This window comes from Anabas testudineus, chromosome 9, assembly GCF_900324465.2.
Source record: "Anabas testudineus chromosome 9, fAnaTes1.2, whole genome shotgun sequence".
NCBI lineage: Eukaryota > Metazoa > Chordata > Actinopteri > Anabantiformes > Anabantidae > Anabas > Anabas testudineus.
In genome coordinates, this window is record NC_046618.1 from 19,543,044 (window position 1) to 19,560,687 (window position 17,644).

Genomic DNA, 17,644 nt, shown 5'->3' on the forward strand with positions numbered 1-17,644 from the left:
ACAATAATACACATTCTAATGCAACTCAATACAGCAGGCATGTCATTAATTCTGCTTGTACAACATTATTCAACAGTCGTATCAAGACACAGTGTAAGATTTAAGACCTTAAGGAATATAACTGTAAATAGAATTATATAGAAAACCCAACGACCCGACTTGTGCAGCACTAGGTGACAGTGGAGAGGAAAAACTCCCTTTAACAGAAGAAACCTGACGGTTCATGGTAGGCAGGTGTTTATTATTGAGCTAATAGTGGAGTCATACTGGAGTGCATTATATTAAAAAGTGTTTATAATGCTTTGGTCCCCTCGTTTATGATGGGGTGGCCAAAACATAAAAAAACTCATATGGTATCACCTTTTATATTTGTATGTAATTGTGTATAAAAGAAAAAAAAAAATCATGTCTTCAAAATTATTTCGACGTGCAAGTCCTCAATCTGCAAAGTTCAGTTATTAAGTACAGTGAAGTAATAGGTACATTTCTCTGACATGTAGTTAAGTAAAAAGTAGAAGAAAGTAGAAAATGGAAACAGTCAAATACATTTCCACTGTTGTTGTTTTTCCTTATGTGTATTTACTACACAAATTGACTTTTATAGCTATATTTGGCTTCTTCTCCATACACCTCAGGGTTCGTTTGACCTGAATGCGTGAAACTTGGAGCACAAACTGGTGTGGCGAGGGGGCTGAAAACAGGAACGCTGTACAGTGAGCCCATTGAAAGTGGACACAATGCATTCAGAGCAATATGAGAAGTCAGTTTCACCTGAGGATGGCCCGGCAGGATGGGGAAGAAAAGATGGAACAATGGAGGGACAGAATGAAAAGAAAGTGAAGACCCCTGAGAAATACAGGGCGTGGGTCTGGTTTAACTGGAAACCTGACTTACAGTCACACACACAGACACACCCTTTAGTATATTTAATAATCTCTCAGCCACTGTCTTGTTGTTATACAGTATGTAATCCCGTTACTGTATTGTAAAATTCCTCTGGTGACCATTATTCTCTCAGTAGGATCAAATCACACAGTGACACTGACCTGGTTTAGTGCCTCACATGCCTCTCACTCAACCCAACCCGATCGGACCACTGAAAAAAGACCCCAGGCATTAATAAATGCCCCGAGAGCTGTTAAGAATATCCACAAGATCAAATTGAGACTTTAACAGCAAATAGAAGAGATGTAATTTCAGGGCTGCAATTTGTTTGGTTTAAATTTGGATTGTTGAACAGTGTGGAAAGTTTCTTTTGTGCCATTTGTTCCCTGAACATAGAAGTTATCACTTATCCCATTTCTACTGGGGTCAGACACAATAACATGAATACTTCTACTCTCTCCAGGTCTTTCTACAATGACATTCTGGCACCTCCAACAAATTTATAGCTAAAGGAAAATTACATTTCCTGTCTTGTAATTACAGGAGTATTGTTGTGGATAACATAATATTGCACAGGTGTTTCCACAATATGCAACTTCAACTGACTATATAGTGTATTTCAGAAACCATGTCATGCATATATGTTGAACATTTTTACGTAATATCTCTTGAGAGTAAATAAAAAATCCTGCAAATGTAATGTTTTGCCATATTGATTTCTGTGCAGGGTCATCATTAAAATCACAAAAATATTTTAGGACGTAGCATGGATGCACTGCCACCCTGTGGTTAACAAAACGTACTACATTATGGACAGATTAGTGAGCTTTAAACACTTCAAGCTCAATGATTAGTACTGCATCTAAATGGTACTTCCTCTGTAGCGTGCTCAAATGAACCCAGTATTTGTTCTCACACTCACTTTACTAAGGAAAGCTCAACTTTTGCTTTTTTGCTAACAACACAACAAAACACAAATTCTAAGCCTGGACTTGAACCTGACCAGACTGTTGTTTTATCCACATCAAGCTGCACAGAAGTGCTGCCAAAATCTGTTGCTAAAAATTTTAAACACTTGAATAAAAAGGGCTCCTGAGGTTTTCTGTAATGGGCAGTATGCTGAACATTTAAGCAACCCGATAATCACTCATCACGTTGTCCTAAAACAACATTTGTAGCTAACTGCCTCATTCTCCACATAACATGATATTGTGCCCTGAACTAAAACAATTGATTAGCAAGGATGAATGCCAAATATCATCCCTATACATATTCAGACTTGTCATCTTGTCGGAACATTTAGATTTTTCAGATTATTTAGTGTCTTCACATATAAAATGTTTGTCTTTCCCCTATGAACCTATCCCTGCAAATATGAGAATAATTTATATGTATACTTACATTATATAAAAAGGATGATTCATAAGTACAGTATTATACCTCCAAATTGACCATCTGAGAAGCGGCCTTGGTGAAACTTGGAAGCAGACTTCATGATACAATTTGTGCTGTAGCGCCACCATCTGTTCCTAACATGCAGCAGCGGACAGCCAGGCATTTCTGCCTCCAACACGCTGCAGGAGAGCGATTTAGACCCTGCTTCAACTTCTTATAAATCAAACTGACGTGCTGCAATATTTCAAAAGCCGTTGTAGTCCCCCCTAAAATAAACACATTCTGGGAACCTGCTATGGAGTCCCATGTTTATTTTTGCATAGTGTACAATTGGCTGTCAGCCTGGATGAAGTGAATCATATGTTTAAACTATTTCCTTGCTTTTTGTCCACCCTCCCCTTGCTCTTGTGTGCTACTGTAAAGGTCATAATTTAAGCGCAAAAAGGTCTCTTTGCTCATTTCTCTGAATGTCCACAGCACACTATGCACTGGCCCTCAGTGAAGTGCCAATAAAATTCATTTTGCTTTGATTCTTGTTTGGAAACTTGATACTTGAGTCCAGTTGAGCAGCGTATTTATACCCAGGGTTAAATGGTAGGCCTGTGTAGTATCCACTGTTAAACAAAACACCCAAAGCCACAAAGTAAATTCACTGTGTCCCAGTTTGCCTGAAGACAGGATGTTTCACCTAAAAATGTTCACTCATGAAGTGTTAACCCTCCTAATGTTGTTTGTTGACGTGGCCTTGCTCTAAAGCCTCACATGGTCCAGGCCTAAACAACACATCCAGTCTCTCTCAATGGGAGTAGAGTGAATTGTACATTTAATTACCTGCTGTCGGATGTCATGACACTTTGACATAATGCCCTCCAGAATTAAGGAGCTGCTGTTGCAAGAAAAGCTACCCTTCATTTTGAAGCCAGGTGGCACACCTAGCGTTATTAATAAGATAAATGTAGTATCTGATGCAAAACTCAACTATAAAACAGCATCCTTGATGCTGGTATTTTAGGTACGGCTTAAAATTCACATTATTATTTTAAAATAGTAATATGCTAGAAGCTACCTAATCAGTTTAATCTTAAATACATAATAAATATAAGTCTAAAGTAGCATGTAAAAGAAACAATTCAACTGTGTAAATCACTAAAAACGAATTGTTAGCTAATGCTAACATAAGCTTTTCCAGCTTTCGATCACTGATGCTCATCGTTAGCCGTATCTAGTTTCTCTTATCTGCTCTTCTGTTTGACTCTACTGCAGCTTCTAGGTGAGAAGAATAGTCTCTATGTAAAAACTACACTGAATAGGTAAAATTAAATCTAAATGTAATGAAAACAATACATAACATAAATACATAGCCTTGATTTTCTAGCTAATAATCCCCCTGACTTGTTTTAAATATACTTGGGCTACATAGCTGGTATGCTAGTTAGCTTGGCATGATAATGTTTGCTGCTTATGCTAAAGAAAACAAAAAACATAGTTAAATCAATCCATTTCACCTAAAGTAGTGTAAATTAGGTTTAATCCAAACCAAACCTTCCATGCCGAGTTACAGTTTTCATTACGGTTTAAAACAGGACTAATTTGGATGAAAATTTTCAGTGTTTCGTAAAAAAAGACCGGCTTTCAACATTACAACAATGTGCCATACACAGAGTTATACATACAATAGTGCTAAGACACATAATAATTTAAGGTATTTATTTAAATCGAGTTACAAGACTAAATAGGTAGAGCATATCTAACATTCAAAATCTGTATAATATTAGATGTTAGAATTTTTTATAGGCTTGTTTTATATATATATTTTTACATTATTATATTTAGGAATTGAACCTCAGACACGATCATATTAATCAGCCAGTCAGATACTTTGCATGGCATCATCATTTCCTTGCCAGCATATGGCAGCATCTGAAATAAACTTGAGGAGGAGGTGGAGGAGGAGGAGGCTGCTGATGAAGATGGCTCACATTGCAATCTTCCACAGAGGTTTTGTTGACTGTTGTGCAGGGGAGAGCTCATCAGCTTGAAGGAGAGAAATGTGAATACGCAGAGACGAGGGGCACTGCAGTGTATCTGCTCATTAGGCGGGCGACGCTGTAATTCAGCAAGCGAGCAGCTCTGCAATCAGGGGACTATTCATTAGCATGGGGGGCCCGCTTTCATCTGTAACCACTTGAAGCTGCCAATCACCGAGGCGGACGCATTACAGGATGACAAAACGGGGTCACTTAAATGCTCAGGGATACTTGTGCATGGATATAGACATGCCTAAATACTGCTTTAAGGGCTTGTATCTGAGAGGGACTTAAATAGGGAGAAATGTTGGAGAAAAATGTTTTTACAGTGTAGTGCTGGCAGGTGGCCCAAACTGTGTCAGCCTGATAATCATCTCTCAGCATGAAGACAGCTTTTGTTCTGAGATTTCATGAGGAGCACCACCGTTTTCCTTCTGGATTGAATTGATTGAAAGTGATTGATTAGAGGAAAATTTTGATTTAAAGGTAAAGTTTAGGAAAGAAGAAGAGTACTCCATCAAAATCCTTTTTATGTGGTGTTCTCAGTCTCTGTCATTCACATCCATGCATTCAAAACACACCCACACAGAGACACACACACTGCACATGTAGCTAAAAATCAGACAACAGACACTCACACACACCTGGGCCAGTCAGCGTTTCGGCATCTTTAATTAAATCTCTGAGTGACATAAAGAGAACCATTGTGGTTTTATATGCTGCAGTTCTGCAGCTGTGTGAAGGCTGCTCTGGGTCAAACTGCCTAGTTTCTGGCATTCCTGCTCCTCCATAAGCAACAGGAGAAACACTGATATTACCTGAACCTGTATTAATGCAGCAATGTCATATTACTATTACTGCATTTTCACTCAAATTAGATGTTTACATTCATCTGTTAAAATAACATGTACGTACGTGTCTAGAATAAATCAAATATCCAACAAAAAAGAGTTTAAATGGTCATGAAATGTAGTCCTTTGTGTGAAGAATAATGCTTATTAGATGCAAACATTGACAGAACCCTTCTTTTTATATGAATTAAATTACAGCTAGATGTTAGTTAGCTTTGCAGAAAGGCAGGAAACATTAAGAAGAAAGTACATTCAAGCACAGGACAAATACTAAATCTTTCATGCGATGCTAGTTTGGTATCTTTACAATGGTCAAGGTAAAGGCCTAAAGTGCATGTGCATAAGTAGTGGGTTGGTGTAGGATAATTTGAGGAGGTGACAGCATGCGAGCAACATGTCCATGCATATTTGGATGTTTACTAAAGTCCTACTGAATTAAAGGGGAGGAAACTACTTATTTTGGTTACTATAGGGTCTCATAATGCTAACATGCACTTCACAAACAGCAAAAATTGTTTTATTTTTACCTAAAGTTGTACATGCAGAGAAAAGAAGCAGTGTATCAGTAAGGAAAATGAACTATGTGTAGTTAAAAAACAAATTTAAAAAAGTAAAACAAAAACATTTTAAAGAAAAACAGAAACATGTTTTTTTCATGTTTTTTCTTAGTAAACCCCTTTCTGTTCAATTTGCAGCTATACTTATTCTGATTTTATGCAGAGTAACTCTGGCATTTCCAAGTCATGAAAATATGTGTGATTATTACGTGTTTCACATTAAAAGTGTCTTTGTGTCCTGCCAGTGTGGCTCTATTTTAGACAGCTGCTTTGATGTAATGAGAAATAGTATAACCCATGTGCACCAGAGTACTGACAAGTTCATTTACAAAAATCAAAATGCTTGTGTTCAAGTTATTTTTATTAGCAGTTATCACATTACCGGCTTTTAAATATATGAATACGTATCAACCACAGAAAACCTGCTTTAATTTCAGCCCCTGCTGTTGCTTTCTGAGTGTCAGTGGTGCATGGGCGTGGCAATGGCACATTGAGAATTTACTTCAGTGTTACAAAAGGCACATCGATCCAGTGCGTAAAATCCAGATCTAATGATATCCTGTAACTCATTCCTTCTTCCAGTCACGGCACCTTAAGTGCTGTAAATCAATCTAACAACTGTAGATAATCTGTGTAAAAAGGTCTCATAAAAGCCAACAAACTGCCCGATCAATTGCCGCGCTGAGTGAAAATCGTTTTCACAGTAGGTCTGATCACATTTCTTGTCAAGCACAGCATGTGAATGGGAGATGATGTGTAGGTTTGTGGCTGGAGATTGCTCTCAATAACAGGTTAGTGCAGTGGGTACTTGGCCCTAACAGGCGACCTTTAGATTTTTTTGTCTTGGTGTAAATAATGTCCTGATAAAATGTGCTTCAAGTGGAGATGCATTTACACACACACCCACACCCAACCATCGGCTGCCTCTATGCTCAGGCAAATCAACCAGATCTTATACATTTTATTAAACCGTAGCAGTATTTACAATGTACAATCACTGACTTATTCCATTTCAAGACACATTTACTGTAAAAGTGCTTTTTAAAAGTGAAGATTTGTTCTGAATAAATAAGAGTTTTCTTTTTTGACAACAATACAACAACAAACAACAGTAAACCTGCAAATGTGCTCATCACCAATACAAAAAAATTAAAAAAGACTGAGGTTTTACTGTAATACTGCTACAACACTCATTTATCTTCTTTTTTAAAAGCTCATATTGCAGCAATATAATTAAAATACTTTGTATGAGTGAGTAAACAAAAGGGGAAAAAACTCCTGACCTGACGTAATGTTTTGAGTCCCATCAAAAAGGAAAATAAAAGTGGTCTTCGACTTTCCATCATGAAAAAAAGAAAAAGAACAACTCCCATGTTTCTCCCATCACTACAGTCTGTTGTCTTTACAAGGCAAAGTTTAGCTCTGCAGACTCACATCGAAGAATCCGACTGATTGAAAACAGATTGTCGTGGTCCTGCTGCCGAGGATTAGACTCCCAAACAGAGCAAATTACTGACAGTACGTCCAAAAGGATTTATTTTATCACAATATCACCAGAGTGGCGACGATGGAAAAGTAGATGCAAGATGTCAGCGGCTGATTGGAAGCTGTGGTAAAGAGATGGATGGGTGGGTCAAGTGGCTCGGTGCAGCGAGGACGGAGAAGGGATGAGCTGCACAAACAGGAGAAGAGAAGCAACTTGAGTTGAAGGAAGCATCTTATTGAGATTTAATTAATAAAAACACAGAGGAAGAGTTTGGTCAGTAAAAATCATCAGATAAGTAAATTCATTGATAATCTAGTCAGAATTCATATTTGTAAAACAACGCTGTGTTTCATATTTGGGCCTTCAACTTATCACATGTCAATCAATGTAATTAGTCTTTTATTGATCTTTTTAGTAATGTTAAGCCAATATACAGTCTACAATCACAAATGATACATTTTCCTCACACAACTTATGTGTACAACTTCTTCAACTTCTTCTTCTTCACTATCATTAGACCTGTCACATTACAACCCCTGATTTAATTTGGAAACTTGTGTGACACAGATAAACAATAAAATAGATACAATTCCTACAGTGTAAGGATGTAAGTTCTAGGTTAATGTTTAACTTAAGTTACATCCTCTTTAATTATGTTACTGTACTGTATAAATAATTGAAAACTCCCAAATTTCTGTTTCCCAGCACTGGTGAGTACTCCTTATTACCTTTTTAATATTTATCATCCTATTCTTATGTTATTTTTTAGCTCACTATACTAAATTATCAGAGATATATGAAATATTATAAGTAGTAATACAGAAATATACTGTAAATGTACTAAATTACTGAAGATTTGCATTAAAAATGTTTAAAAGTATATAGCAAAATGTATGATAAAAACAAAAACAAACAAAAGTATAAAAGTAAAAATACTTAATGCATACAAATATGACCCTGTTTGCATTTTCTTACTCAGCACTGCATATTATCATTGGTGTAAAAAGGAACTATAGTTATAAATCAATGTATAAAAATAAGTAAAAGTCAAATAGTTTCACCTGAAATGAAGTGCAAGTGTGCATGAAATAGGATAAAATCATGAAATATACATATTTAGGCCAAGTACAGTAGCTACTTTAAACTTCTACTTCAGTACAGTGCTTACAGTGCTATGAATATAACTGCATTTCCCCTTTGCATATTACACATATAATGCAACAAATAAATTAAAGATTAAGACTGAGAAATAGATTGTTAATGTAAAGCATTTCAAGTAGCATCGTCCTGCTTGTATTTTCTTGTGTGTCACTAATAGTTTGTTTGCAGCAACATAAAGAGCTGACACTCACTGTCCAGGTATCCGTGCAGGGCCAGTAAATGTGGTCGGTCTGGGCTGCTGAACGGTGAATAGTGGATATCGTCTGGCAGTGATGGAGGCATCCTGGACAGCGGAGCGCTCTGAGGGAAGCTGCTCTGAGGCGGCTGCTTTTTGTGTCGGGCACGACAGTTCTGAAACCAAACCTGGAAAATATATCACGGGTAATGTGAACATAAAACAAGCAGAGATACAGGGAACAACGACACCACATACATAAAAATTGTTGTTGGGTCTTTACTAAGCCCCACAGTTTCATTATCTCCACAGTTACCCACAAACCCACCAGCATTTTAAAGCTGAAACGTAAATTTGATTAATCAGTTGGAAGAAAATTAGGCAGATTTCAGTTTTGACTTGAAAGTGGCTGAAGCACATTTAAGGTCAATGGAAAGTTGGTTTCATTTGTGCACAGTACAGTAGCTAAAAGCAGCTTCACCATGTCTGGTTTTGACCCGAGGTTTGAGCAACTGTTTGCTTCCTATTGATCTGAGAGGCCTGCTGGGTTTATAATCTCCAAGGAGATCAGAAATACACTTTGGCCCAAAACCCCCGAGTGATTTATAAACTAGCAATAGTACTTTAAAATCAGTGTAAAGCTCTAAGATGTGCTCAGTTCCCTGGTTTTTGTTAAGACTTTAGCAGCAGCATTAAGACTATTTTTAAGGCAGAAAATGCCCAAGAAAAATCACTGGTAACAGCTTTTTACAGGTGAATATATTTTTTGATCACATCATACTATGATATTAAACTCATTATGTTTGATTATTGACTCAGGAACAAAGATATTTGGTCTATATTAGCTTGAATTTAGGGACCAGTGGAATTAAGAGGCATGTTTCACTAATTTGTGACATTTTTACATTGAACAATCAATGAGTATTAAAAAACAAATACATATACATAATGAAAGTCATTGTTGGTCACAGCCCTACAGTTGCCCTATATGATTGGAAAATGGGGTGAGTCAGTGTTTATATTCTATTTTTTTAGAAAAAGTTACCAACACATTTCTGAATAATTAAAGTACCAAATGACAGCAGGTAAACTGATATATTTTGGGTTAGGGTTAGGGTTAGGGTTAGCCCGGTTCCTGGGCAGCGTCCAACTTTGCCCGACTGATAATTCAGCCTCGTGCTAATAAAATCATTCTACTGTGGTGTGGAAAAATGTCACTATAATCTAAAAAGCATTCGCGTAAAACTTACAATGAAATTAATTTTCCACGTTTCCTCATCAGGTCTCTTTAATCCTTTAAAAATCACAGAGAGTCACTAGTCTTCATGAGATTTTAGAGCTTATTCAGCTATGCCACGATGAATTCGGAATGTAATGTTGTGTTTTATCATCACCTACCTGTATGACTCGTCTGCTCAGTCCTGTCATTTCTGCCAGTTTCTGTAACGTCTGAGCGTCAGGGTTGTTGTCCTGAGCGAACTGAGTCTGCATCACCTGCGAGGACAGACAACATGAAATAACATACTAAACCGTACCCAGTGTTGGACTGTAACAGTACATATATTCATTATTAAGTACTAACCCCAGATGTGATGAATAACTTAATTACTTTATAGTTTAAATGTTGGCCGAACAAAACAAGACATCTGAAGGTGTCGGTTCTGGGTGAATTGTGATGAACACTTTCTATTTTCATTCATTTTACAAAGCAAACAATAGATTGGTCAAGAAAATAACAGACATGTCATGACAATGGCCACCCCTGGAAAACACTCCAAACCCAAAACTTCAACTTTGTGCTACCTGCCAAAAACAACCTCCGGCTAATTTTTGTTAGCATGTTAATAGTAAATGCATTTTGGATTAGTGTCAAGCTAATAGACTAGTCAATTAAAATAAATTGTCACGTTCTGATATCTATGTCAGAAGTTACTTTTATTATACATGTATATTTTCTGAAATTTCCAAATGACTGATTTTGTATATATTTTTCCTGTGTGTATTTCAGTTTAATTTGGGTGGCAGGAAATACACACTTTGAACTACACACCCTGTTTACCGATCTGTCAAACGAAGACAAAAACAAAATGAAAAAGTTTAGTATTAAGTAGTATTAATATTACTTACTATTTTTACTATTACTTTTTTTACGACTATTATTAAGTTTTTTTTTTTACTTTTATATTTGTATTTTAACACTCCCCATTCTGTTATTTCCTGACGGTGCTCATTATTCATAATAAAAATAATCATATTAAATAATCAGTTGCAGTCAGTATAGAAAATAATTAAACATAAGCTAATAATAACAACAACAACAGTTGCATTCTGCTTAAACAGTAAAACACCAGTAATAATGATATTAATGTAATATATAATATATTTTGTATAATTAGATATAATAGATATAATTAGATATATGCACAAGAAGCTTTTGTCTGTATTGAGGATCTTTAACTGGCACATTTACCCAGTCATACAATTATAATTCGACTTAAGTAACAATGTAAATGCAGTGCTTTTACAGGTAGTGGAGTGTGTTTACACTGTGATATCAGAATCTACCTGCAGTTGCTCAGCGGTGAACGACGTCCGTGCCCTCTTGGCTGGTTTTGGTTGGCAGTCCTGATCAGAGGGCAGCGCTCCTTCTAGAGTCAGACCTGTGCCTGAACACAGTCAAAGAAAACTTAGTTTTCTCCTGGCACTTCACCAAAAGTTAAAATTTTGTTATCATGTCATAAAGTTCTACCAAACATTACAAACAGCTTTTCAAGGTCTGTGTCATAAAACTGAAGATTTGTGCAAACACGCCACATAACATAGTTAAAATTTAGCATTTATAACATTATGTACATCAAAACATGAATTATCAGTGTGACCAAGCCTTCAGATGTTTGTCTCAGATTCAGGAGGTTAATAAAAAGATCAAATATATTCTTTGCATTGCAAAAAAAACCTGATTTACGCTGTTTGGGTTTCAACAAATAGTTGGACTGAGCTCCCACAAAATGTCTGTGTTATTGTAGCCAGTGAGGAAAAACCCTACTGGAAACTTTGGAGCTCAAGTGTCGAAAAGTTGCCAGAATATTTTGTCCACTCTGTTAGTAAGGCTCTGTCCAAAGCTGGATTGCCTACCGGACAAAGCCGCACAGGTGCCCCAGACCAGGAGGACCCCCTGAAGAGCCCCAGATTTACTCCTTATGATTTGAGTCTAATTTACTTGATCGCAAATATATTAGAAATCTGTCCCATTAAAGTAGAACATCAAGAACAGAGGATCATTTATTTAGGGGCCTGGCTTTATTAAAGAACATCTTAACTGTTATAGTTAATTGGGTTACTTTTTTTTTTATTTCAACTAATTAACACACAGAAGACTATAAAAGTAATATTAATCCATGTTAGTACTATAAGACTGCAAACAGCATTTATTGACTCGATTACCCAACTGATTCTTTAAGTTGTAAAACTCTTTATACCCTGAAACCCAAATACTCTACTATACTGTATGTTGCTGTAGCAGGTCAATCCAACCATGGCCCATTACATGTTTGATGCTGTCTTTTACCGTTTTCTGCAGCCCTGCGGAGGTTGTCTACCATGATGTCGTAGTGGCTGCGGCACAGCACCCTGCCCTCCACCAGGCCGAACTCCTCTCCGGTTGATAGCTGCCTCTTACAGGAGAAACAGGCGAAACAAGCCAGGTGGTACACGCTGCCCCGGGCCCGTCGCACCCAGTCGCTGGCGTACACCTGTCGGCCACACTGGGCGCACTTAGTGCCGAACCTACTGTGAGGAAGACAAAAACAGGCAGGTGAAGTTTGGCTGCATGTTAAAGAACTTAGAGCCTTAAAGTCCCAATCTAAGAACACATTAGCACACTTTATATTTTGTTACACATGATCACTTTATTTACACATATATGAATATCTCATAAAATAATCTAATGTCTGTGATTATAAATTATATTTACAGTGTCACTGACACAGAAGTTATACTAGTCTAATCCATTAACGTTGAGTTTATCTTGCTCCAGTAGTGATTTGCTCTGATTACATACTGGTGTTTTTTAACATTTCAAAATCTGAATTCATTCTAAACTGAATGTTGCTTCACACGTTTTGCTTTGCACATCACACGATCCTATTTCAAACCCACACTTTTGTTGCCTTGTTTAACCTGCACGCTCTGCATACAGTATGTCTCTGAGTTGAGTTGCCCAAAACAGCGGTAACTGTTTGAATTCTGCTACTTCTTCAGTCTGAACATTGATTTCAACTAATTTTCCTAGTTATTGTTGCACACATTTCACAGATTTGTTTTTGTTTGCATTTCTTCATTTCCACACACTGGACAATCACCACACAAGTAAAGAAATTTGCTTTAAAACAACAGAGATTAAAATCTACTGTTCATTTCAGACTTTCTTTAATGTTCCTGTGGTTTTTTTGTGTTGAATATTTGTTATTGTTCATTGTTACTGTTGATCTTTTGTGTCAAGAGCTTTGGACAGGACCAGTAGTTTACATGAGCAGAGACATCATTTCACCGTCATTATTTTTATCATTTGCTTGCTGCAAATCCTGCACCTCACAGTAATCCATCAAATTATTGATATTTTTTTACTTAAACAGTACAGTAAAATATGCTTTGTATTTGTGTGCTTTGTTTCTTTCATTCTTGGGGATAATTCAACTTTGTAATCTTTCTATCACGCTCCTCTAAATATGCAGTATTTCACCACTTTGGTTGTAGCCTGAGAGGCAAAACCCAGGGCCAAACAATTCACAATTGGCCCACTGCTGCTTGTGTTTATTGCACTGTGGTAAGTGGAGTCGACCTCAATGACTGATTCAGAATTTATTTTTGTCAACTCAGGCCTTTTCTCAGTCATTACAGTAAGACGAAGCCGTTTGGAGAGATTTTTGGTGAGTAACTCAAATTGAAACTGTTAAAAACAACAAAAAACAAAAGTGAAGTTGACAAAGCTGTGATTTTGAAAAAGTGAATGTTTCTCCTAGAAAACAGTGGAAACTATGCCCAAGATTTCTGCTTGAGTTCGTTTGTGGTATAACACATATGCACACAAGCGCAAAGTAAACTCAGACAATAAGCTTCTAAATTTAATTTTAGATGCAGCTGTATAATAGAGGCACAAATTTTCAATCGTTCAATCGATCAAACTACTAAAACCTATTGATGAGCAGTTGGTCAGGTTGGCTTTTGTTGCAGGGTTGTGAACATTGACCTGATCTGGCTGAAAAGGTAATATATCAAAGCCCATCATGTCTCATTACACAGAACACGTATTTTTCACTGAAAAAATCCTAATACCCTAAATAGGGAAAATCCAGAAAGATCATGATCATAAATTAGCACATGGTGTTATTATTTCTTTCATGTGTCACCAGTCATTGTCCCCTCTTTGATTGGAATTTATTATTTTACATTTACATAGTGATTTACAAATTGAAGCTCTTGTTTAATTTTAAAAATATAGGCTGGTTAAACATGTACTTTTATAGGGAACAAGACAGAAACATCAAAAGGTGCAGGTGTAGCAAATTCTGTCTCTGACTTTTGATTCAGATGAAAAATGCGTTTATATGGATTTTGGTGGTTTAAGTTAGACTCATAAAAAAGGAACTAAGAAAATATCATCGTCGGTATTTTTTATTTTTGCACAGACGCAGTGATACATAAATATCTACAAAAAAAAAAAAAAAAAAGGTCGTGTTTTTCATTATGTTTTTCATTTGTTTCTTCGCCACTCACTTCAGATTAATCTACTGTTTGACATCTGCAGCTGAATGAATCGGCTGTGTTGAACAAAGGTTTTTTTTTTATTTATTGCGGGCACACTGAATTCTTATTTTTCGGAATGAACCACATTAACGGGTGAAAACGAAATAATTTTAATTAAATAAATATTACATTTATTTATTTAAATTAGAATAAAACACTAGAAAGCAGAAACACAATAAAATAACCGATTATTATTATCAATCTTATTATTAGCCTATCATTATCATTGAGGCCCCTAGCGTGTAGGGTGCGTTATAGAATATCCAGTAATCGCTTTGCAAAAATAAAATCAGTCCAGAAAAATACGGATCTTACCTGAAATAATCCAGTTTGCAGTAGATTTCTTTGTTTTTAACGTAGCAGCTGCTGTGTTGGCGCAGAGACGCTCTGCAGACTGAACACTCCAAACATCCCAAATGCCAATTCAGGTTGTTGACCTGTGGAAACAAACAAACAAATAAACAAAACGCAATTACTTACTTACACACACGCACATGTAACCAGCAGCCTTATTAATTCGTTTCCTCTTCAGTTTACTTCATGTAAATGATGTTAAAGTCAGAACCGACCTGATCAAAAGGAAAAAATGATCACGACACGAACATGTTTTCCGCTTAGTTATTTGTCGTGAAAACACAAATATACAGAATAAAATAGTCTGTAAAACAAATGAGGAGTTAGGATTGGAACTTCAATCTTTTAAAACGTCATGCATGTATATTTAGTCTTTCTAAGAGTGTAAATATTTGTCATTTTTCCTCTGCCGGTTGTCGTTTCTCACCTTGAGCAGGTATCGATCATGGATCTCCATGCCGCAGCTGGCGCACTGGGTCTTGGCCGTCGGAGGGGAGCAGAGGCAGGCGGCCTCCGACGGACTGGATTCGCCGGACTCCTTCTTCACCTCCGACTTAGACTGCGTTAAAAACACAGACTGGTTTCATGATCTCTTGTAGTTTTGTTAAAACGTTTATTTATACAAGCAGAGTTATTGAGAGGTGCTGAAGTAGTGTGTGTGTGTTCATACAGTAAAAGACTACATCCACGTTTGTCCAAACTGTAAGTTTTACATAAATGTATCATCTGCAGCCTTAAATTCTGCATAGTGTGAGCTCTACTCCGCGAATTAAAAGTTGATTAAATTAGTTTTGGCGTCTTTCACTCGCCATCCTTGATCGTTAACGCATATAGGTAAAGTCTAGTCCCCTCCCGACTAAACCTGTGACTCTGCCAAAACCTCCAGAGTTCCGTGAAGGTTATGCTGTATGCAAAAAGTTTTTGAAGAGAGCAAAAAGAGGAAAACCTTACAGACGGAAAGACAAAGAAATCAAAAGGTTGCAAACCAAACTCGTCCAGATGTTTGTGACTCACCATTTTCGGGTCTTGAACGCTGCCTATTTGGAGAGAAGATGGAGCTTGCTCTGCGCATTACGCATCTCTGCCCCAACCCACACTATATCCGGTCCAAAACAACGAATAACAGTTTCTCCTGCATTTAAACCCTGGCAACAAAAGAAATTTTGATGCAATTAGAAAAAAAAAAAAACTATTTGTGATCGATCATTCCTCTTGTGCGCAATAGGAGGCTGTATTCCAATGCAATCAAACGCAGTGAAAAGAAAGGATGGCACTATATCTGCAATTAGCGGTGGATTGAAATGCTTTGCTTGATAAGAGGCAACCCGAGTGTCAATTTCATCTGTCAATCAAGAAAAGGCAACCGAGCCACCAAGCTAAGAGAGAAAAAAGCGGCGCATCCTAATTTCAATAGCTGTATAATCGAAAATCGAAAAATCTCCAAAGTGAAGAGGCTCAATTGGAGATCGCTCTATTCATAACAGACAATGTGCAGAAACTGCAGCTGATCATGAGGCATAAAGGAGCTTGATTGTCTCTTTCTCATGATGGACCCATTTAAGTACTTGAGGCTCCCCTGGGTGATTACAGCTGCATTCATAAACTGCCAAAAATCTGCGTTTGGGTGGTAATCCGGAGTCCATGTTGTCCTTCATTTCGTCGAAATTAACAGCAATGCAAGATTATGTTAATTACCAGCTACGGTATAAATATTGGAGGCAATGAGAAAAGACGAGATGTCCTATGGGAATAAGAAACATATACTTCATACACGGAGACGCTTCCAAAAGCAGCGAAAACATCGTCCAGTAAAAGTTTTCCCGGAACATCAGAGGAAAAATATCCAAATAATTCCGTGGAGCATGGCTCTTCATGCAGGCTGTTCCTCCCAGTAACAGAAAATAATTCTCCTTATCTCTCTGTCTTCAAAATAATCCAACTTCATCAACTTTGTGGGACTGGGAGTCAAACCAGTGGCATCAGTGTCCCTCCCAAACAGGACTCCCAGTGCTGCTGGTCCGCTGTGGTTTCTTCTCCGCCCCTCAAACTCAAAGTTTACACCCAGTTTAGGATCAGGCAGGATCTGATGCTGCCCATTGGACCAGCACACCCGGGTTAACCCTCCTGTTTGTAAGTACATGAATATTTAAAACATGGATTTGAAAAAAATCGTCATATATCGTAGTGTTTCTGTGTTTATGACGGTTGTGGATCAGAGGCCAAAGTTAGTTTACTACTTCTCTGTCTGCAGAATGATGGAAGGTAAGAAGCTTTAAAAACACTATGGTCAAAGTTAGACATTATTTTCCCTTAAATAGATCTTCAATTTAAATTCAGGTTGATTTTTCAAGTCTGTCTTGAGCAGTTTGAAAGAGTTTGGTTATATGTTGTATGATTTTATATTTATAGACCAAAGAACTCATTTTTTGTCCTACATCCAGTTAATTCATTAAAATGAGCAGGTTAGCTGATGCCAGTTGAGGATGTCATGATTAGGTATAAGAGGAGCAGCCGTCTGACCTTTTTGTGACACAATCGTCAATCATTTCAAAAACAATTAAGCATCACAAAATTACAAAGATATTTGGGTCTTTTACCATTTACAGAACATTATATTGTGAAAAGATTCAGTCTCAGTGTGTGAAGGCCAAAGGCAGAAACCACTGTTGAATGAGTGCGACCTTCGTGTCCGGCTGCTGTGATGAACATGGGCTCAGGAGTCTTTTGATAAACCAATGTCACTCAACACAGTTTACTACAGCATCCAGAAATGTAGCTTCAGCTCATCTCAGATGGACTGAAAGATTGGAAACATGCTCTGTGGCCAGACAAGTACACGTTTCAGTGGAAAAATGGACGTCAGGTTCTCTTTACCAAAGAAAGGTGCAGTAGCCATCATCTCTGATGGGATGGGTGACTTGCTTATGTGTGAAGATGCCATTGATGTG

The 17,644-nt window shown here is 37.2% G+C and overlaps 1 protein-coding gene across 3 annotated transcripts; it reads right to left on the reverse strand.

Moving 5' to 3' along the window:
• Positions 1–6,068: 6,068 nt before the first annotated feature.
• On the reverse strand, positions 6,069–16,697 carry si:ch211-236k19.2 (LIM/homeobox protein Lhx6). Of its 3 annotated transcripts, XM_026342415.1 has the most exons (9): positions 16,468–16,697; positions 15,711–15,841; positions 15,124–15,255; positions 14,658–14,779; positions 12,106–12,326; positions 11,103–11,203; positions 9,936–10,031; positions 8,554–8,725; positions 6,069–7,387 (listed from the first exon to the last, which is right to left on the reverse strand). In XM_026342415.1, the coding sequence occupies exons 2-9, from the start codon at positions 15,711–15,713 to the stop codon at positions 7,305–7,307; spliced, it is 930 nt and encodes a 309-aa protein (XP_026198200.1). In that variant the 5' UTR covers positions 15,714–15,841; positions 16,468–16,697; the 3' UTR covers positions 6,069–7,304. The 3 variants fall into 3 exon arrangements, with proteins under 3 accessions (XP_026198200.1, XP_026198201.1, XP_026198199.1); XM_026342416.1 differs by having other exon boundaries at positions 12,106–12,323; positions 15,711–16,697; XM_026342414.1 differs by having other exon boundaries at positions 15,711–16,697.
• Between the last annotated feature and the right edge of the window lie 947 nt (positions 16,698–17,644).